The following is a 22,761-nucleotide window of genomic DNA, read 5'->3' on the forward strand; positions in this document are numbered from 1 at the left end:
TTTTTACCTTTTTGGAATCCATTCAGCTGATCTCCGGGTCTGGCGGTACCACTTTTAGCATAGCTTAGCATAACCCATTGAATCTGATTAGACCATTAGCATCACACTCAAAAATAACATTGTACATTGTAACTACAGAAGAGTCAAGTTTTAAATAGGAAAAATATCGAAACTCTTTGGTAATATTTTAGTGTGATGCTAATGGTCTAATCAGATTCAATGGATTATGCTAAGCTATGCTAAAAGTGGTACCGCCAGACCTGGAGATCAGTTGAATGGATTCAGAATTAAATGTAAAAATCAAATTTTTAACTCTAGAGGAGCTGAAGTGTCCCTTAAATAATGACGGCTGTTATTTATAATATTAATTGACTATGGGCGGTTTCCCGGGCAGGGCTTATTCTAGTCCCAGACTAAAATGCATATCTAAGCTGTCTTTGAGTTGTCTTAATTTAAAAACATCTTGCACTGACATATCTTAACATAAACCAGTGCCATTGTTTTGTCTCAAAATGAACACCACTATTGTTTCTTTGTAAGGTATTTTTGCAAAAACTACTTTAACGTCCTTATAACTAAGGCCTAGTCCTGGACTAATCTTAATTATTTTCTGGAAACTGCCCTGTATACACAGTTTTATTAGATTATAATGAAATAGTATTATTATTATACTTTTTTTTTATAATTTTCCCATTTTCTGTGGTTTCTTTTCTTTATCTTTCAAGTAAACCTACCTTAAAACAATGCAACATTGTAAAAAAGCACTACATTTGACTAATAAGAAACATATTAGAGGTCCCTTTTCTGCTTGTGAATAGGTAGGAAGGTGTGTTAAATAAGTTGATAATTTTTTTATTTACCTTTACTCTCCTTTTTAATAAAAAAATTAAATGTTTAGATTAATTGTTTCTTTAAATCTTAAAGGAGTAGTCCACTTTATAGATGGGGCCCATTGACTTACCATAGTATTTTTTTCCTACTATAAAAAGTCAATGGACCCCATCTTTAAAGTGGACTACTCCTTTAAGAAAATTATGATTTCAAATTTTAGCAACTTTGAAAGAAGGTTAGACAGGATTTTGTAAACTTGGCACCTGCATTCCAGTGGTCTAATCGCTGTAAGCAGATCAGTGGGGTTGTGTTTGAGTCACCAAGCAGATTACACAACAACAAAAAACACAATGTGAGGTTTTTTCAGCTATAATCGCCATGACAAATTTGTTTGGGTGAAATAATAGGAAAGATCTCAATCGCAATGTGTCTAAACTATGAGAGACATGACCCAAATACGGTGTCCTTATTAATGTGACCTTGGACCACAAAACCGGTTTGTTAGGATAGGAAAATATTGTCTTTAAAGTTGTCCAAATTAAGTCCTTAGCAACACATATTACTAATTATAAATACATTTTTTATATATTGACAAAGTATCTTCATGGAACGTAATCTTCACTTAATATCCTAATAACTTTCGGCATAAAAATATAAATAATTTTGACCCATACAATGTATTGCTGGCTATAGCTACAAATACTAATATCTATCTATCTGTCTATCTATCTATCTATGAGCAATAAATGTATTGATAATTTACAGTTGTTGACAGGTTTGAGAGTACTGATTAAAAGATTTCATTTCATTGAGAGATTTGAAATGTACATAATAAAATTTACATACAGTGGGATGACCTAAAAGTCTATTATTTCTAAATCACTAAGAATAAAACAATATAAGTTTGTCAAAAAGGGACGAACCCAACCTGTTTGGTTGTAATTTAACCTATGCTGGGTTGTTTTAACCCAAATTTTTGTGTTATTTTAACCCAACGGCTGGGTTTGTCCCTTTTTGACCCACAGCTAGGTTGAAAATAAGTGGTCCTATTTCTAAAAGAAATGACCATGCACAATATTTTACTTGCTTTCATGTGAATTAATTATTTTAGGATGCATGGAGGTTAGGGCACAAGGCAACAAAACCAATTGACTTTGTCAGTGACGCATGTATCATTTGTATTTTGCACCGGCGCACAGCGGGTTTTTCCCTCCACAGACGCACGTCGGCAAACTAGGGAATGAACTTGCGCTCCCTGGGTGGTTCAGCGTAGAGATGCGCGGTTGGCGGTTACAGCCGCGGACTCCGCGGATAAACCGCGGATCGGGCGGATGACGTGACGAAAAATAATATTTTAATTAGATTCGGGCGGGTGGCGGATCGACTGCTTGTTAGCTGTGTCCTTCTAAGCATGCAACCTTAAAAGGTGAGCACTCTGTCTTTCAGGGTGGCAGCCTCAGAAGTTCTCAAAGAGAACTGAAATGAGACGGTCTAGCCTTCTGAGGACCCATAATTTGCGTCACCTGTTGCACGCGCCCCCAGTAGCCCCCACCGCGCCTGTCAGCAGAAAACAGCGGAGACATTTCTGACTTATTAAAATAAATATGTAATCAAAAATATTAATTTATTTTAGAAAATATGACACATTGATGTAGATTAAACTATTCAACAGTATATCAAATAATCAACCTTATGTTGCAAATATACGCAACATAAACATAATAATATTAACACAAAACATAACTTATAATACTAAAACAGTGACAAGAAAAAGTTTTCTAATACACTTTTATTTAATAAAGGTTTTAATTGTTTGGGATAGCCTCGGCATGTTAAGAATCCATTCGTTCTATCATTAACAGCGCAGAGAAATGAGGACGCATTTTGACATAGCTCTTATCAACGCCTCAAAAAATGAGAATTAAAAACAAAGGAAATAGAAGGTCAGAAAAGGTTTGCCTGGAATAAATTTTACAAAGTGGTAAATCAGGATGACACCATGCAGACTATGTAATTTGTGCGTTTAATTTAGGCATTACTTATTTATTTATTTATTTTTGTCCCGTGTGCGCCGATCGGAGACTGAGTTCACTGCTGATATTCTAGAGCTTTCTAGTCTCGCGGCTGTCATCAGCAGCGTCTTGCATCGCCCAGTCAGCGGATGGCGGGCGGGTGCGGTTTTGAAAACTGGTCAGAAACGTTGGTGCGGATGGATGGCGGACGGATGATGAGTTTTGTGATGCGGTTGCGGATGAAATAATAGCCCATCCGCGCATCTCTAGTTCAGCGCAAAAAAGGAGGCGTGTTCCGGCGCAAACCATCCCTGATGCTATTTTGCAGTTTCCAAAAACAATTCCGCCACTGACCAAAAAAAAACTAGTCTAAAGTCAGTGGCGCGTTGCGCGTGGTTCATTATGCTATTTTAAGGGCGCATGCTTGACCATAATGTATAGCGTGCACAACGCGCACACACTTTGCTTATCTAATCTACACAGATGCAACAGTTATTTTTGCAAATCATAAATTGTTACAATAAAAAATATTAACACATGAGATAAGGGGAATCATAGTGGTGAGCATTGTGGTGATATTTTTTATTTATTGTGTGGCTGCGTTAAAAAATTCTCATGCAAATAACGATTAAAATATTTTCATAAGTTTGTTGTGTGGCTGTATTACGTTTATTTTATGTAAATAATAATTAAAATGTTTTCATAAGAAACCTTAATGTATGTGAACTTGATTTGTTAGTGTTCTTTGGGGTTGGACCTTGCTTGCGTTTCTTGGGTCCGATTTCAAAGCCCCCAAACCCTTTCAGTGGTGAGGGTGGACGCAGATCTGTGTAGAGGCAGATCCACCTCCCGTTACACGGCGTGCCCGATTTATGCTGGCAAGCTTGGGATTCCCCCGTCTCCTGACATCATTGTAGCGCTTGGCGCAACGATGGGGATGCCAGCTGATGAGACAATTGTGGCTATTTCCTCCCACACCTGTTTAACCTACGCTGAATTGGGCGGGTTTCTCCTATCCCCACACAAAACAACTTCTCTGTCTTTGACTGCTCTTACAAGAACGTGGGTCTCCTCGGCTGTGTACCGCTCCTGGCGTGCGCCTGGTAAATCCGTCATAATAATAGCAACCCGCCATGGAACTTGCGCCCTTGCGTTTAAATGGAATTTTGGATAGCGTTCTGATTGGTTTATTTGACGTTACGCCCAAACCACACCTATGAATAATGAACCTACTTCAGACCAACCCCTTATTGATTTGCGCCTGGCGCAAGAGTTATTTCTCCCGCCAGGAAAATAGCAACAGCGCCCAAGATCCGCCCACAAAGTTACTTGCGCATTGCGCTTCGCACTTGCGTTTCAGATCATTAAAATAGGGCCCCATAACTAAAATGAAAGTACATTTTAGTTAATATTTTCAGTCAAATAGTTTATTTAATGTGAAATAAAGCTGTATTCAATGTCTATATTTTTTGCAGGATCTCAGCAGCAGTTATTATAGAGATTATGTCAAGAAAATTCTCAAGAAGAAAAAGCCCAACAAAGTCAGGTGAGGGTGCCCTCATGTGCATGATGTTATTTATTAACCCAAAGCTTTAAGAAACCTAAGACAGACAAAGAAAGTGATCCATCACCCAAGATTTGCTGTCTGTTCTTCTAAAAACTGTGTGATGGATGTGTAGTTCCCACATGAATGATAAGAGGCATTTCCCATTACAGTATATGAAGCTGCCTACAGTACTGTACAAAGTAAATGGACTATTGTGTATAGTTAGACAACTTCCTTCCTCAGATTTATTGATAGGTGGTTACTAACACCTACTCTATATGCACACATATATGCAAAGAGCTGTAGATAGCGATTGATAACTATCCGGGCCGTGAGGTCATCAGCTGACTCGCTCTCAAAACTGATATGCAAAAAGGTCTAACATGGAAACATCTATGTGTATGAATGAAATGCTATTTGTTGTATATCACTATTATCTCTTGATTTGCAGTTCAAGCACATCTAAGCCCAGACTGTTTGAAAGAATCTCGCAAGCTGCAAAATCTTACGTCTACACCCCAGAAGATGGTATTTATAACAATTAAAATATGAAACCCAGCTAAAGTCTTTTTTGTGATTTACTTTCTACATAGAATTATCCTACGTAATGCAAAGAACACTCAGTGATAACATAACCTTGATATCTTTAATATTGACGGAAATCAATGAGTGAATTCAAACTTCGAATCTCATAATTAGATTGAGACTTAATTTCACAGACAGGGTCACAAAATAAATTTATTCGCATTATAGGAATGAATGAATTAATAGTGGTGGTTTCCCTTCTTTAGTCTTTAGGTTCCCTTTGAAACTGGCTATATCTGTGGTTGTGGCATCTATTGCTCTTTATCAGGTAGGAAACTAGACTGCTTGCTTTAAAATGATGAATTAAAGTGTCTTTCGTTTTTGTAATGGAAAGCATAGCGCCTTAATACGTGACTCTGGACCCCATAACCAGTCATAAGGGTTGAAATTGAGATTACATAATCTGAAAGCTGAACAAATGATATATTATATAATATATATTAAAATATAAATATTTGGCTGAGAAGCATGTGACAAATTAGATCATTGAAATTTGGCTCCCCTTGTGATGTCAAAAGAGGATCTTATTATGATAATCTGCACTATCCAACCACAGCACTGCCATTTAGTGCAAGCTCATTTGCATTTAAAAGGACACACCCACACTCACATTTACAAAGTGGCAATTTTAACATGTTATAATAAACTATCTATGATATTTTGAGCTAGAACTTCACATATGTACTCTGGGGACACCACAGATTTATTTGACATTTTAAAAAAAAGTCTTGTGAAATGTCCCCTTTAAGAAATCTTTGATTTTGACCCATACAACGTATTGTTGGCTATTGCTACAAATACACCTGTGCGACTTATGAGGGTTTTGTGGTCCAGGTTCCCATATGTCCAGGCAGTTTTTATTCTCTCCAGTATTCATTATCTCGTAGATGGCGCTCCTTCTGATCTCAGGAGTGTTGCCAACTCTGCACATCATCCGTAGAGGTGTGGATGAACAAATCGCCTTCCTATTGGCTGGTTTCAATATCATTTTATCAGACGACCGTCAAGAGGTGGTTAAGATTGTAATATACTACTTGTGGTGTGTGGAAGGTAAGTCAGGTCCTAGTCTATAGCTTATAGTTCAAATATGTTGCCTAGTCGGGTTTAAACTAGGGATGCACCGATACCCAATACCTGGAATCGATACCACGGTCTGAGAAATATCTATGTTTGAGTGGCGTGTAAGGGGTTAATGCCTCGTGTTGTTCAAAGAGGCAGAGTTTACAACAAACTGGAAAACTAGTCCTTTGTTTTTTTGTTAAATTATATGACTAAAGCTGTTACCTGTAAATTTAAATCATGTTTTTTTATAAAGTACTCGGTATCGGCAAGTACTGAAATGCAAGTACTCGTACTCGTACTCGTATTCCAAAAAAGTGGTATCGGTGCATCCCTAGTTTGAACAATCCTGCATTATTTAAAGTGTATGGATAGGGCCCAGTGATGCGCGGTTTGATCCAAAATTAGTGGGTACCCTTGGTTACCCGCGGTTACGAGTCATCCAAAAATATTTTTAATGATATTTGGGTCGCAGTCGGTCGGGTCGTTGGAAATAAAGATCGCAATTAACTATTTTAAACAATTACTACTTTTAAAAAATGTGGGCCAGCATATAATATATATAAAAAATTATATATATATATATATATATATATATATATATATATATATATATATATATATATATATATATATATATATATATATATATATATATATATATATATATATATATATATATATATATATATATATAATATATATATATATAATTTTTTTTGCGGTCCGAGTTGGGGGTGGGTTAGATTGGGTGTAGGTTGTTTATAAATTGACCCGTGCATCACTGATAGGCCCACACAGAAAACCGCAATCATTTTACATGGGTCCTTAAAGGAATAGTTGAAAAAATGAAAATGAAAAATCTGTCATCATGTTGTTACAAAACTGCTCAAATTTCTTTGTTCTGCTGAACACAAAAGAAGATATTTTGAGCAATGTTTGTATCTAAAATGTTTTTGAGCACCATTGACTTAGTATTTAGTTCTACTATGTAAGTCAATGGTGCTTTTGTTTCCTCCTTCATTACAAATATCTTAATTTGTGTTCATCAGAACAAAGACACTTATACAGGTTTGTAACAACATGAGGGTGAGTAAATAATAACAGAATTTTCATTTTTGGGAAATAAGATTACAATTAAAGGTGATTTCGGTTTTAAATGTATGCATTTGGCAGACAAATTTATCCAAAGCTACTTACTGTGCCTTTAAAGTATACCTTTTATCTATACATGTTTCTTGGAAACCATCAATTGAACTGAAATATTACAATTTGATGTTTTAATCATGATGAGATCTTTTTATTGATCCCAAAAATGCGTCTGACTGTATACTGCATGCCTTACAATCACATTAAGCAGCTTCTGTATGCATGCACTTTTACTCAGCTATAAATGCTCATGTAAATCACAATACAAAATAACACAGGGCTAAATAATTAAAAAAGTCAGCAAGCAAAGCAAGTCGCTCAACTGTAGCAGGACTTCGTTTTGAATCGGTCAGTGGATAAAAGTGCTGAGATTGTGTGGCAAATGTTATGCGTGTGACATTGACCTCTCCAGCTCATGTGACTGTGGTGTGTATTGCAGTGTGTTACGTGTCAGCTGTGACTCTGTCCTGCCTGGTCAACATCGTTATGCTCATGAGATCTATGGTCCTGCACAGGTGATGCTCAATACTACATAATCTTCCCAATTACAAGATTGTCACATGTATACTAATGCACAGATGTTTCATTTAGTCTGATACCATTTTCAAAAGTACATTTACATTTGTTTTTTTTGAAGATTGTTTTCTATTTTATACTAATTTGCTATTATGAATCCTATTTCATATTGAATGGACAGGACAGAATATTATACACTATAATAGTCTTTAACAATGCTTGTTAATTTACTACTTTTACTTTGAATTAAATAATTATTTGTTTAATCATTAGTTTAAAGGATTAGTCCATTATCTTTACTCACCACAATGTCATCCAAAATGTTAATGTCTTTCTTTGTTCAGTCAAGACGTTTTTTGAGGAAAACGTTCCAGGATTTTTCTAATTTTAATGGACTTTAATGGACCCCAACACTTAACATTTTTAATGCAGTTTAAAATTGCAGTTTCAAAGGACTCTAAACAATTCCAAATGGGGCATAAGGGTCTTATCTAGCGAAACGATTGTCATTTTTGGCAAGAAAAATAAAAAATATGCACTTTTAAACCACAACTTCTCTTGTTCCTCCGGCTATGTGACGACGCACCAGCACGACCTCACATAATTGTGTAATGACGTCGAAAGGTCACGTGTTACATATATGAAACGCACATTTGCGGACCATTTTAAATAATAAACTGACACAAAGACATTAATTAGAATCATTCCACATACAACAACATCTGAACGCTCCTCTTTCTCCACACTTATAAACACTGGGGCGTAGTTTCGCATACGTCATCCGTGACCTCTTGACGTGATGACGTATTACATGAGGTCGTGCGGGCGCGTCACACGACGGGATGTTGTGGTTTAAAAGTGCATATTTTTCTTGCAAAAAATGACACTTGTTTCGCTTAGATAAGACCCTTATGCCTCATTTGGAGTCCTTTGAAACAGCAATTTTAAACTGCATTAAAACTGTTAAGTGTTGGGGTCCATTAAAGTCCATTAAAATGAGAAAAATCCTGGAATGTTTTCCTTAAAAACAAAATTTCTTCTCGACTTAACAAACAAAGACATCAACTTTTTGGATGACATAGTGGTGAGTAAATTATCTGGATTTTTTTTAAGAAAAATGGACTACTCCTTTAATAATAATTAATTGTCAATGTACAGACCCCATTGAATATTATTTTACCTTTTCAGGTTTTAATATTTTAGTTTTTACTTGTCATTTGTCTAATATTTGTTTCTGATAAATAATAAGATTTTTTGTAAAAGATGGAAAATAAGATCAAGAAATGTTGCAAGTCAGACTCAAATCCACATAGTCCACATGAGCACTACAGTTGAATATACTCTGTCAATATACAGTTGAGTCACTGCTGTGATGTAGATTGCTTTCCCAAATGTAACACTGGTCCACAAAACCAGTCATTATGGGTCAAATTTTTATAATTGTAGATTTATACAGTCATCTAAAAGCTGTATAAATAAGCTTTTCATTGATGTATGGTTTGTTTTGCATAGGACAATATTTGCCCAATATAAAATAAAAAAAATAGCGGGTGCAAAATATTGCCTTCAAAGTGGTCCGAATAAAGTCTTATATTAATAATGATAAATTCATTTTTTATATAATTATGGTAGGAAATTTACATAATATCTTTATGGAACATGATCTTAACTTAATATCCTAATGATTTGACCCATACAATGTATTGGTGGCTATTGATACAAATATACCCGTGCTACTTTTGACTGGCTTTGTCAGGGTCACAAATATACTCGCTGACAAATTTTCAGCATTTTATTGTCCGTCACTTGTCTTACATACATGTAAATGCATTATAAAAAATTTCCCTCAATCGTAAATGACGGCCGCTATTAAAAATAAGAGGTAGCCGGAGGTGAAGCAACAATAAAATGTCTTCGGCTAATGAGGGATGAGGTAATTACGTTCAGGAACACCAGATTCAAAATAATGACTTTTCAAATTGAGTCTTTTAATGTCATTATAAGCAGTTGACATTGTGACATGCAATTTCAGCTCAATTCGCTCTTAATAATAAAGAGACACCTCCATTACATGCATTTCTGCAGATAATATGTCTCTATTAACTTAATGGCTGGTGCATGTTTGTTCTCTTACTGTAGGTCTAATCTAAAGGGGCTGTACAGAGGAGACATCTTTAATGTTTATAACTGCCAGAGGAGTATAAGGCCGTCTCGGCCCGCCCTGGTCTGCTGGATGAGCTTTACCAGCTTTCAAGCTGCTTTTCTCTGTCTAGGTAAGACCCCAATAGTTCAAAAAGCCCACAGGTACCTTTTAAAAAAATACACACTTGTAACTAAAGAGTGCATGCTAGTACCGGAAAGTAAATATTGGTACCAAATGTATACATATCTGTACCTGAAATGGTATTTGGACTTTTTTAAAGGGTACAATTCTAGTGACAACTTTTGAATTTTTATTTCTGAGAGAGTATATTGTACGTATTTTACTTTAGTTAGGAGTTAAGCATCTTAAAAAGTGACATCAAATGCAATTGTAACATAAAAATGTAGAAATGTATTACTGTAGTTAATATTATATACATATATGAAGTGTTCAGATGCAAACCCCTCTAATGCTGCGTTTACAACAGCCACGGTAGAGGCGTGAAGCTTGAGTGATTTCAATGTTAAGTCAATGTGAAGACGCGTTGAGGCGCGTCTGTCTCGTGGTGCGAATGAGGCATTAAGCGCGCTGTGATTGCCGCAAATTGAGCGTTGCTGCGGCAAACGCGCGAGTAGAAAACTTTAAACTTTCGCGGAAAAACACGCCACGTTAACCAATCAGGAGCTTGCTCTAGTCGTGACGTGATTACAGGAAGCAAGCGGAGTCGCAGTAGCCCCTCCCATGACACGAATTTCCGCATGAATGTCTCAATGACTAGAATTTCACGTGCAGCTTTCACACGCGAATGAAGCGAGTAAAGTCAAAATGTTCAAGCGCCAAACTAGACGCGGTACACGCGAATTTGAAGCATCAAACGTGGCTGGTGTGAACCCAAGGTAAGTGCGTCTGACATGTTTTCTTGTAAATTAGCATTTTTTTATCAGGCTTATGTTCAGGTTCAATCATTTAACTTTAATAGCAAAGAAAGAAAGTTATTAGTCAGTAATCGAAATGCCTTATTTTCACAAATGTCACTTTATGCATTTCAGTGGTATTTAACAAATTTGACTGTCTTTCACGGCAAAACCCTCTAAGTGCATACACCCTTTTTGGCAAAAACCTCTTCTTAAAAAAATCCACTTGTTTGGGTGAAACGTAGTAGAGATGCATAAAGATGCAACTAAAAACATTGCAAGTGTGAAAGTCAGAATGTAAAAATGAAGAAACTGAAAAACACATTAGGGGGCGCTGTGATCCATGTGACATTTGGGTTGTGTTGAGGTCAAGGGACCATTTTATCTGCACTTAAAGGACTTTGCTAAAAAAGCAACATAGCGTTTAATGGATTATGCAAAAAAAAACTGTTTCTGAATGACCTGATTAAGCGAATTTGGAACAAAAGTATTTGATGAACATCGGTTAATATCATTATCTTATTTTTGACAGAGGTGGCGTTTAGCGGCTTTTGCATCTGAGCTTATAAAGTTATTACATTTTGATTTCATGTTGTTATAAATGAGTTTTGAACCAATTTCCTTTATTTGCAAGCATGTGCCATTTCATCTGCATATTGTTCCCGCATGTCTCATTGCATCTGCGGTCTGTCTGTCTGTCTGTCTGGCTCATCCAGGCATGGCCATCCAGACTCTGGTGTTCTTCATCTGCCTTCTGTTCGCTGTTTTTTTGGTCATCATTCCCATCCTGTACGGAACAAACCTCATGCTGTTTCGCATTATTGGCAACATGTGGTGAGTTTCCAATACTCTTCTCACTTTATATGATGATGATGGTGACCTCACCACATGTGACTTCAGGGTCACGACCCCATAAGCCACAGATCTCAATTAATATTTTTTATCGGTCATCGCTCATAAAAATCCATGACGCAAAACAATTAGATAAGTGCCTCTTCAAATGGGTTCTCATTTACATTTTCTCCTCGCTGAAGGCCCTTTTGGTTGACGCTCATCCTGGCTGCTTTGATCCAGCATGTGACCTCCAGGTTTCTGTTCATCAGGAAGGACGCAGGAACGCGAGATCTAAACAACAGGTGTGGGGAATTATACACACTGTAGCCAAGTAGTTATAAAAAATTTTGGCATTTTGGGGTGGTGTGGCATAGTGGTCAAATTCATACTCTTTCATGTAGCCTTTTGAAATCATAATAGGCAGTGTTACTAACCCATTACATGCAGCGATTAGATTTCTTACTTAAACACAGCCAGTAAAAAATAAATTAAACCTCTAAATGCATTATTTCATCAACAATGGTATGTTTCTTATAAATAAGATTATCAATGAATGCGTGTGTTTTGGTTTGTCTCCACAGAGGAAGTCTGTTTCTGCTCAGCTATATGTTTTTCCTGGTTAATGTCATGGTTGGCGTGGTCATGGGTATCTGGAGAATGGTCATCACTGCCCTTTTCAACATAGTCCACTTAGGGCGCTTGGATATCAGCCTGCTAAACCGCAATGTTGAGGTGTTTGATCCAGGTATGAGTGACAAATAAATGCTATATGGTCAAAACACAATACTGGTCCAAAATCACATTCCCACTGTTTTGTGAAGTTCAGTATATATTAAAATGTAAATGCAAAATTTAATCTGGGCCCTTGGAAGAGGAACCAAGGAGATACTGTAATGGCGCTTTTCTATTGCATAGTGCCCCACGTTTTAGTTACGTTTTCTCATTTTGAAAGTGATGTTAGAAAATATGTAAATTTGAAAAATTTATATGACAATTGATTCATACCGATTCATTATCCATGTTATTACAAGACCGACAGTACACCAGAATTGTATTCAGATGTTTTAATGCATAAACGGGAAAGTTTGTATGCAGTTTGGCTGTTCGTTTACATTCCAATGGCGTTTTGAGGTCCTAAAAAAGCAAAATTTTGATGACGCGTTTAAAAAAAATTTTTAAATGACGCTTTGTTCTCTTAGTATAAACTACATAAAAACTACATGTCATGCGCATATTAATTCAGTCTATAGTCATGCGTGACTTTAACCAAAGATTAACAAGATGCGTCACTGGTATTGATATGAATTTGGGAGATCACAATGGTCAGAATGGCCGTTCTAGTCCCGCCTCCCAGTAAAATGAGCCAATCGTCAATCGGAATTCTCCGGGTGAGGTACTTTGTACAGAATCAACAGGGGTGCTTCTCAATATGCTTTCTTGGCCCTGGCCCAAATGGCACACTGCGGACTTGTGGTCCTCCTCAGAGTCCACACTTTGATCATGTAGTGCAGACCTTAGGGACCCTTGACGCGAGTCCAAGAGGGCATACCGGAGTCGTATTTTGGGACAGACTTGAGCATCACGCCAGGAATAGGAAGAGAAGTTGCCTATCAGTCTGAACTCCTCTCTTCCGTCGTCTGATTGGTCTAACTGCTCTTTCGCAAGGACTTTTAGGTTGGTAAAGTGTGCAAAGCCGAAGACCGCATCAAGGGTGCAAAGGGGGCGCTGATGAGCACACTTCGGAGCGTAAAATGACAGATGGGACACCCTACGGACTCGTAGACTAAGCGAACACACCCAATTTAAGGCCACACTGCAAAAAAAATATTTTCAAGAAAAAATGTCCTTAGTATTTTTGTCTTGTTTTCAGTAAAAATATCAAAAAATTCTTAAATTAAGATGCTTCTTAAACATTTTTCTTAAACTTAAAAAAGATTTCACTTAAAATCACTTAAATTTGATATTTTTGTTCTAAAAACTAGACTTATTTTCTTGGGTGGAATTTTTAAGTAAGAATTTTTAGATATTTTTACTGAAAACAAGACAAAATACTAAGAATTGTTTGTTTTTTTTTAATCGTTTTTTGCAAGAAAAAATTTTTTTGCGCTTCTCCAACAAATTTTTTTGTCCAGGGACACGTCAAGTAATAAACCTTTCGCTGTCTCGATTGTTTATCGCTCTGTAAAAGTATGCATGTGTGTAGGATAGGGATGTGCATCGATGCATCGCGTTCCCATTTGAAAAAAAGACCTGTCTAAAATTGATTCTGAATCGTAAGGCTCCGATTCAGTGTTTCATGCACAGCTTGTGCATGTACTACGGCTCCGTGATCAGTAGGAAGTCCTTATCAATCTAAAATCATTACAAGTTTGACTCGTTTATAATGTGCATTTAAAAAAGCAACACTCGTAAAACACAATCATTTAAAATATTCTCTATTATCATGAAAATACCTGAAACAATCTGAGGAACAGCGATATAAATATGACTCTAGATATTTCCTGGAATAGTGTTAGTAATGCTACTTCTTCTGTGGCACAAATGGTGTTTCTAAGCGAGAGCGCCCCCTGGCTTTTGGCTGTGGCTGCATTTCACTGTAATTCATTCAAATTCATTCATTGAGAAAACGCGCATTTGCCCGATTAATTGTCACAACACTAGTGTAGGAATGTTTTCCTTTTTTACAAAGTAACATCGCCCACTACTGGCCTGGCACGTGTATTACAGCGGATATATCATGTTCGTAAATCCATGTGAGACTGGATCTTTGTCTTGTATACGTGACATTTTTCAAAGATGCATTTTTTACTACATTGCTGTCATGCAAACATATCCTTTTTTTTTTGTCTCGGTTTACATTATTAGAGCATTTACGGTACATTCACACGGGGCGTAAGCATTAACGCTTAATGGAAGGCTTGTCTGAAGCGTGGCCAACAGCCAATCACAGTGGCCGCTACACATGCTCCGTTCTTCCATAAACGTAATTGGCTGGCTCTGCCTAGGTTATTTGCATAAGGCGATCTGATTGGCTGACGCATGCGTTGCCGCTTGAAAAGTTGAGAAATGTTAAACTTCTGCCGCGAGCAACGGCACTGACGGGGCGCCGATGGATCCACAATTCAGTTCGGCAACGCATGACATCACCCATTAAAAGTGAATGGGAAGCATTAACGCTGATGCCCCGTGTGAATGCGGCGTAAGCCGTGGGACGCTGGTAAAAACATTGTTATACAAACAAATAGTAGAATAAAGCTGTATTTTTATGAGTGTGTGCTGTGTAATTATTATGTATATATAAATACACATACATTAATTTATGCATTTAAGAAACATTTACGTGTGTGTGTGTGTGTGTGTGTGTGTGTGTATATATTTATATATATATATATATATATATATATATATATATATATATATATATATATATATATATATATATATATATATATATATATATAAAAATATAAATGCATATATATTTATGGGTTTAAATATACATAATAATTACACACAGTACATACATACATTATTTAAAAATGCCGCTAAATCTGAGCTAGATAGATAGATAGATAGATAGATAGATAGATAGATAGATAGATAGATAGATAGATAGTAAATATAGTAAATAAACATCAAAAAAATCTAGTTTCAAATGTGAAATAAGCATCTATATTTTTGAAGGAACATACATTTCTACGACACATAAAATGAATAATGTGGTAACGGTCAGACAGTCTGTGATTCTTATTTGGATGTAGATTGTCTCTTTGTTCATCTCACACCCCTGTGGTGCGCTCCTCAGGGTATCGCTGCTACGCTCATTACCTGAAGATTGAGGTCAGTCAGTCTCATCCGGTGATGAAGGCCTTCTGCGGTCTCCTTCTGCAAACCACAGGCCAGGACAACCTCTCCTTACAAAGGATCCGAGATGCTGAAGAAGGTCTGTGCTTTTATTACTTCAGTTTAATTTGTGACAACAACCTGATTCAATGTAGGTTTTTTGTCAGCAACATCTTCCAAGCTCAGATTTTGAAGATGGTTTAAAAGGAGGACCAATACTTTAAAAGTAAAATGAAATGTAATCACATACTGAAGCTTTAAATGGATAGTTCGACCAAAAATGAAAATTGTCCTATAATTTAATGTCCATCCTTTTTTATATGAACACACATTCAGATGGTTGCACATTCTTTGGACATAAAGGAGCTGGACCCTATATTCATATGTTATAAAGATTCAAAGTTTTTTAAAAATATATGAATGTGTTCATATAAAAACAAAAGGATGGACTTGGGTGAGTAAATCATTTTTGGCCGAACTGTTGCTTTAAGATTTATATTTATCTGTGTTTGATTGCTCTTGGGTGGCTCATGCGCAGACATCTAGTTGGCCTTGTTTTTAGGATGATTGACTCATCATGTTGCTTGGCACGCAGCGGGTGAGTGTACCCGCAATGATTAAATTTGTCAAGATAAATTGGACCCTGATGTGCAATAACTCCTGTTGTCGCACCGTACACGCCTGGGTTCATAGTGTGAACACCTTTATACATTCACAGTCCGTGCCGGGCAAACTGATCAATCCGTAATGCATATCTCATCTGCCTTTCATAAAGCTGAAAGACGATCAAATTAAAGCTTCATATTTGTCTGTCCTTTCAAGTCAAAGCTGTAAGGTGGATACTAGGGCAGCTCTTTGATAGACTGTGAGATGATGCAAGCAGCAGATGGTGTATATTAGTTGCAAATGGGCCAGCAAACACCTACAGATACTTTTTGCATTTAAAAACAAGATTTTTGGTGCTAACAATGCCAAGGTCATAGATTTGTATCTTATTAAATACATTGCTTTGGATGAAAGCATCCACCAAATGCATAGGAAGTGTTGTGATTTACGCAATACTGCATGCACAATTGTATGTTTACTTTTTATAATCAAATGATTTTTAGGAATCCAACTGGTCCAGCAAGAGAAGAAACAAAATAAAGTGTCCAACACCAAGCGGGCAAGAGCGCACTGGCAGCTCATCTACACGCTGGTCAACAACCCATCTTTGGTGGGCTCCAGGAAACACTTCCAGCGCCAGAGCTCTGAGAGCTTCATCAACGGAGCCCTTAACCGAACCTCCAAGGAGGGCAGCAAAAAAGATGGCAGCATCAAGAAGCCTACTGAAGATGCAGAAAACGCTGCCACTAACTGAGGACCGATCCCCATGCCAGCCTCACTGCTGGCACGATATTAATTATAGTATTATTGGCATTGGTATAGCAGAGAAGCACAAGGTTTAGCTAAGTGCACTTATAGCTCGGTGGCTCAGGAAGAACTTTGTGCATTTGTAGTAAACAGATCTCTTGCACGTACATGTATGTGTTCGGATGGATGTGTGTGTTGTGTCTTTTGTGGCATGTTTGAGCGAGATTGTCTTTTCCAGGTTTAGCACATCAGGAAATTTAGTTAGGCACTGAAGTCCCATCTAGCCACTCAATGTGAGGTTAGTATGCGTGACTATTTATAAATGTACAGATATGCAAATTATTCGTATTCAATTGCATCTTCAATTTTGCACTTCTTGGTGTGATTATCAGATGTTCTTATAGAAAACTTAACAGGTCAATCCAATAATGTCCATTATGGGTTGATCTCTGTGTGTTGTCATAAAGATAATAACTACTGTAATAGTTGTTCATCTCTAAAAAAAAAAAAATGCATACGATCTGTCTCATTGTTACACTTAATTTTGATATATTTTGTTTGCGATGTCTTGTTCTTCTATCTATGGCATATAAATGTGATTTAAATAAATATGAAATACATATTAAACGCAAGTTTAACACACTGTGTTGAGATGATGCTTCTGCGTCACCTTATGAAAGTTTAAATATACATGTTTTATTGTTTATTACGAAAAACACGAATATTTTACATGCATTTGATAAAATGTGTATTTTGTGTTTGTACTTATATTATAAACATGTGAGCCTGTCTGTAAAATCCTGACAAAAATGAAGTAAATTATTAAAATTAACTTCAGCTGGGTTTTCACAAGCAGGGTTACATATGTTTGATATTATAAATCAAGCGCAAAGTCAAAAATAGTGCTGATATCTAAATGCGTAAAAGTGGACAACTGCCGCAGTGGCTTTCATGTCGTTCCTTTGTTCTCCTTAACAATTATCCAAAACAAATAAATGTATTCATTGCTTAAAAATAGTCTTAACGGAAATGAAAACGAGCATTTATTTTAAAATGCGCAAAATAAACCCTTAGCTGGTTTAAACAATTTAAAGAATTAAGCATTTAATTGCATTTATATGCAGTTTAAGAGTTAAACCACCCGTTTGATAAACACATAAATGAGATTTCGTTTCACAAACACAAATATTAATCGAATTAATTATGCAAGTTAGATATTTTGTTAACTAATGTCAAATAAAATGCATTTACATACTGTATAAAGGGGTAAAAGTGCTTACCTGTACTCCTTTTGAAGGGGTTTTCTTGCCAACGCCCAGTGCGCATTCATATCAAATTCATTTCATTTTAATTTTTCTTATTTTATTAATCTTTTTTTACAATAAACGTACAAATGCTGTCTTAAAATGTTTAAATTAAAACACTTTACTGTGTTTGCAAACAATATCCAAATACATTCGTTTGTTCAATATTTTATTAAGGTCACGTACATAAAATCATATCAAAATCTTGTCAATTTTTTACAACATCGGACGGTTAGACACAAAACAAGAATCACTATGCGTCAATTTACTGGACACATTGACTTGTATGGTAGCTAAAAACGGACCATTTATATTATAATATAAAAAAGGCGAACATCGTTTTCAGATTACTTGGCTTACATCACAAATCGACACTGAATATCTACAGTCTATAATAGAAGTACCCTAATAAAACACACTTGAAAATACTTTTGTGTGACATGCCACAAACAAGTAGCCTACATTGTCTCAAATGAGGGACACGAATGTTCAGTCATTTTTAGGTAAAGGCGTGATATTAAAAGCACCTGTTTAAAAAAAATCACACATTTTGGGATCTCACATTACACATACTTGTTTTCGAAGGGGACCCGGTTTATTTTCCAGAGTCCGGACACGCGCATGCTGTGAGAAGTGTCGCATTTCCCTCAGTAAGTGGTTACTGACACATTGAATTCCCAAATATCCACTATACACTTTAAATTTTAAAAATGTTGTCATAATCATCCTCATATGTTGAAAAAATCTGTATGAATTTATTTTTTTGTTTTTCTTACTATGTAAGTCAATGGTTACAATCAGCTGTGTGCTTATCATCATTTAGGCTATCAAAATATCTCCTTTGTGTTTATCAGAAAAAAATTAATTCATACAGGTTTAAAACAACATGAGGTTGAGAAAATGATAACAGATTTTTCATTTTTGGATGAATTATCCTTTGAATGCTTGTAAAGCACCAAATGAAGATAATCTCGATGATTTAAACAGCTGCTACTATGTACGTGTATGCGATTATGAGAAGACTTACAGTAAATGAACTGTAGTGAGGTTTGTATGTCTAACGTATCGACCTCAAAACCGCAATATTTGTAAGCATGAACACTCATTATACACTTACCGCTAACTTTGTGAGGTAAAAGTGCGGCACGCGCCCTCTCAGCGCGCGTCTATTTTACGTGACATGATAATCGATATTCAGTAATGTGTTACTCAACGGGGTTGTTTGTAATTGCCATTAATTTCTGCAGATATGTTCACTGCTTCAGCTCCAAGAGGTAACTTGTCGCTGTACTCGGATCCCATTTCAAAATCTTCCTGTGTTTTGGATTGGGATTCAGGAATGGACTCGGTCACCACACTTCCCTCGACGTCCTCACCTTCTACGTCTCCTTCCTCAAGATCACCCTCTCCCTCACCCAGCTCACTCGGGTTAAAGTTTTTCTCAGAGCCCACAAAAGACGCCCTCGGATCAAAATCCGTCGTTATTTGCTTTTCCATCTGATCCGGATTCTGCGTCTTCATTATCAGCTTGTAGGTCTTGCCTTGATACTTGTACAGCAAGTGACAGCAGGTGGCACCCAGTAGGGGTACGGTTGCCAAAGCCAGCAAAAAAATGCTAACAACCACTATGATCAGCAAAGATGGGATTTTCTTCCTGGTCGTGAAGACCACTTGGACTTGGCAGTCCTGGCCTCCGTATGTGAGGCATAGAGTGTAATTCGTGCCTGGTTTTAGGCCCTGGAAGCGATAGGCATTGACGCCCTCCTCTATCTTGGACCATTCTACCATTGAGTGTCCATTACCTGTACTGACGCAAAGGTACAAGAAGTCCAGTGGGTATTTTTTGGAGGACGTTTGGAAGAGACTAAAAGGCTCCTTATTCACAGTTTGCAGGTCTTGTTGTTGACTGAGGTGAATGCTTGATTTAGCATTGGCCATCTGGAAAGGGTTCAGTTGAACTTTGGCTTCAGTCTCTGAAACCTCAAGCGCAATGACCCCAAAGTCGAACGTGTACTGTTTAAGCTCGTCTAAGCTGAGGTTAAAAGCGTGGTTGGAGATGTACTGCGTGTCGACGTTCGTTCCGCATTTGCCTTGGAACATGTCTGTCCCTTCTTTCGCTTGATCTTTATCTACAGTTATGGTGGAAGTTCCTGTCGGAAAGCTCTTTGTCCGCTCCTCGGATTTTGACCCCATGCTGATCACGTTGTTTCTGGAGCTCTTGGAATCGAGTTTGTCCCCAGGCACATTACCGGACACTTTCGTGTCCAGCATAGAATTGATGGCATGTTTTTTTGTGCCGGCCACGGCCAGCCTAACGGAGCTCGTGGCTTTGCCCATGTCATTGGCGGCCGAGCAGGTGTAATTTCCATCTTCCTTTTTGCTCATGCGGGGAATGATCAGGGTGCCGTTTTGAAACACGAGGAGTCGTGTGTTTGTGGGCGGCCCGTTGATAGGAACCTCCATTTTTTCAACTATGTGAGGCAGAGGGAATGTAATCAGTTGGTTTCCGGAGTATATCTCCCAGGCGACATCAGGTTTAGGGTTTCCTTTAGTTTCGCAGTTCAAGATGACCATATAACCTTCGTACAGTTCTGTGTTGTCGATGTTTGGTTGATATGCGATGGACACCGAGGGGGCTTTGCAATCCAACGTGGGCATGCCAGTAACACTGGTGCCTTTGAGGTGGGCAGGAGCCTCACAAACAATGTTGTCTTTATCAGGGATGGAGATTGAGGATTTGACGATCCAATCTCTTAGCCACTCAAGTTTGCAGGAGCAGGTGAAGGGGTTGTGGAAGATTTGGAGGTGAGACAAGGATGTCAGAGCGTCAAACGTTCCTTGCACAATGGTGGTAAACTTGTTATTGTTAATGCGGATCGAACGCAGATCTTTTAGGTTGGAGAAAGCATTCTTGGGTATACTGGTCATTTCATTGTTGTTCATCTTGAACAACTGCAGAGCAGTGAGATTGCTCAAGTCGTCCCATGGAAAATGGACGATTTTGTTGTAGCTCATATCCAAATTCTTCAGCTGAATCATTGAGGCCAGCGTGCCCCTCTCCACGGTGACTATTTCATTGTGTGCCATCCAAAAAGAGGTCACCTGGGTCATATTTATGAAGTCTTTTGATTTCAGCACTTTAATCTTGTTAGCCGTAAGACTCAGGGTGCTAACGTTGGATGGCAAACCCACAGGTATTTCCAGAAGGTCTTTGTAGGCACAGTCTACAAAATGATGGCTAATTTTATCAGTGCAGGTACACTGCTGAGGGCAACAGTGCACACTGCTGATCACAGCGGTCCCCAAGGCAATAAGCATCAGGTATTTGGTTGCCATTTTCAGCACCTGTCAATGAATTAAGGTGCAGATTAGTACAAATATTGTTTTGGATATAGCTCTCATTCAGAGAGCAAATGCGCACAGAAGAGAAGCAGTTACGCAAATAACGCAAAGTCAGACAGCTCATTATGATCGTAATGCCTAAAATGTTATTTGAGTTGCTTTTATCATGACACATTTAGAAATTACACTTGGACGTGATTCGTGTTAAAACTTAAAAAAATTCAACTAGTTAAGATATGTAAGTTTTGCGTTTTTATGTTAATTTTATACCTACAGATTTTATAATGTCAAATGTATTTTATGTCTTATGTTCTTTAAAACAATAACTTGAGATTTCAACTTAATGAAATTGATCAGAAAAACACATCGGCATCTTGACTTCGAGCGCCCAACTGTGTTATCAGCCTTGCGCGCAAAGCTTTGTGAACGCGCATCGACTCCCGGACATGTCCCTGTCCAGAGTGCTGAAAATGCTCGCCACTTTATTATGAAACATCCTTATTGTAACAATTCTCTTAAACCAATCGCAATTAAAATCTTATTATATGACAAATAAATACTAACCACCCAAGCGAACCCATTGGCTAAAAGTTTCAAGTAAGAGCATAATTTTACAATTCCTTTATTTTGAAATACAGGCTACCGATTATTTTGCAAATTCTCTCACACACCAAAAAAAAAAACTTAACAGGACTTTAAACTGCATGATATTGTCTTACCTGTAAGTGATTATATTCCTGACACTTGCACGGATTTTACTCAACACGACACTTGATGAATTCAGTAAAAATATTTAATGCTCGGATGTCAAAGTATCCAAAAACATGATGTAACCTTTAATATCCCGTTGAAAGCCGCAGCTGTTTTTGTTAAAAGAAGGCAAATGATACATTTTAGTGTCCGTGTGATGCTGAGCAGTCCAGAAGCTGTTTTCTCCTCGCGTTTGAGTTGGAGCGGAATGCAATGCGCGCTCCCGCTTCCATAGTACAAGGGGCGGGATTGTGAACGCGCAGCCTCTCCCTTCATTTCCGCATTAAAGCCACAGAGATGCTGCGTCCAGATGAAGGTTATTCATAATTTAGATACAGTGGATAATTTATATCACATGACCCCTTGTTTGTATTTTCGTGATGATGTTAATAAAGATAAACACTGTACAATGTTTTTTGTACGAACTACTAAAAAGTTTAGAAAATATTATTAAAATGATAAAAAACAGAAAAATTATAAAACATTTGTTAATTTTGCTTTTAAATGAGAATTATAGAATTAAACACTAGGTGAAAATGAAAGAGAATAGCTGAATTGTTTTTGCATCAAAACATTTCTA

At 37.2% G+C, this 22,761-nt stretch overlaps 2 protein-coding genes across 2 annotated transcripts in view; one reads left to right on the forward strand and one right to left on the reverse strand.

Annotated features, from left to right (window-relative positions):
- stra6 (signaling receptor and transporter of retinol STRA6) overlaps positions 1-17,407 on the forward strand; it is a 30,033-nt gene extending 12,626 nt beyond the window's left edge. The window contains exons 8-18 of the mRNA XM_065292162.2: positions 4,319-4,389; positions 4,841-4,917; positions 5,181-5,242; positions 5,862-6,024; positions 7,622-7,697; positions 9,838-9,971; positions 11,472-11,589; positions 11,790-11,891; positions 12,171-12,334; positions 15,395-15,532; positions 16,542-17,407. Coding sequence (XP_065148234.1) covers positions 4,319-4,389; positions 4,841-4,917; positions 5,181-5,242; positions 5,862-6,024; positions 7,622-7,697; positions 9,838-9,971; positions 11,472-11,589; positions 11,790-11,891; positions 12,171-12,334; positions 15,395-15,532; positions 16,542-16,792 — 1,356 coding nt within the window. The 3' untranslated portion in view covers positions 16,793-17,407. The remainder of the gene's footprint in view (positions 1-4,318; positions 4,390-4,840; positions 4,918-5,180; positions 5,243-5,861; positions 6,025-7,621; positions 7,698-9,837; positions 9,972-11,471; positions 11,590-11,789; positions 11,892-12,170; positions 12,335-15,394; positions 15,533-16,541) is intronic.
- An 838-nt stretch (positions 17,408-18,245) lies between these two features.
- Positions 18,246-22,414, reverse strand: islr2 (immunoglobulin superfamily containing leucine-rich repeat 2). The gene is made up of 2 exons (XM_065292161.2): positions 22,151-22,414; positions 18,246-21,434 (listed from the first exon to the last, which is right to left on the reverse strand). Exon 2 carries the CDS (start codon positions 21,423-21,425, stop codon positions 19,299-19,301), a length of 2,127 nt encoding a protein of 708 aa, XP_065148233.1. The 5' UTR covers positions 21,426-21,434; positions 22,151-22,414; the 3' UTR covers positions 18,246-19,298.
- Between the last annotated feature and the right edge of the window lie 347 nt (positions 22,415-22,761).

The sequence above is a fragment of the Paramisgurnus dabryanus genome, chromosome 23 (assembly GCF_030506205.2).
Source record: "Paramisgurnus dabryanus chromosome 23, PD_genome_1.1, whole genome shotgun sequence".
Classification (NCBI taxonomy): Eukaryota; Metazoa; Chordata; class Actinopteri; order Cypriniformes; family Cobitidae; genus Paramisgurnus; species Paramisgurnus dabryanus.

Coding starts and splice junctions, on each gene's coding strand:
- islr2 (XM_065292161.2), bottom strand. CDS start 21,425: ATGGCAACCAAATACCTGATGCTTATTGCCTTGGGGACCGCTGTGATC.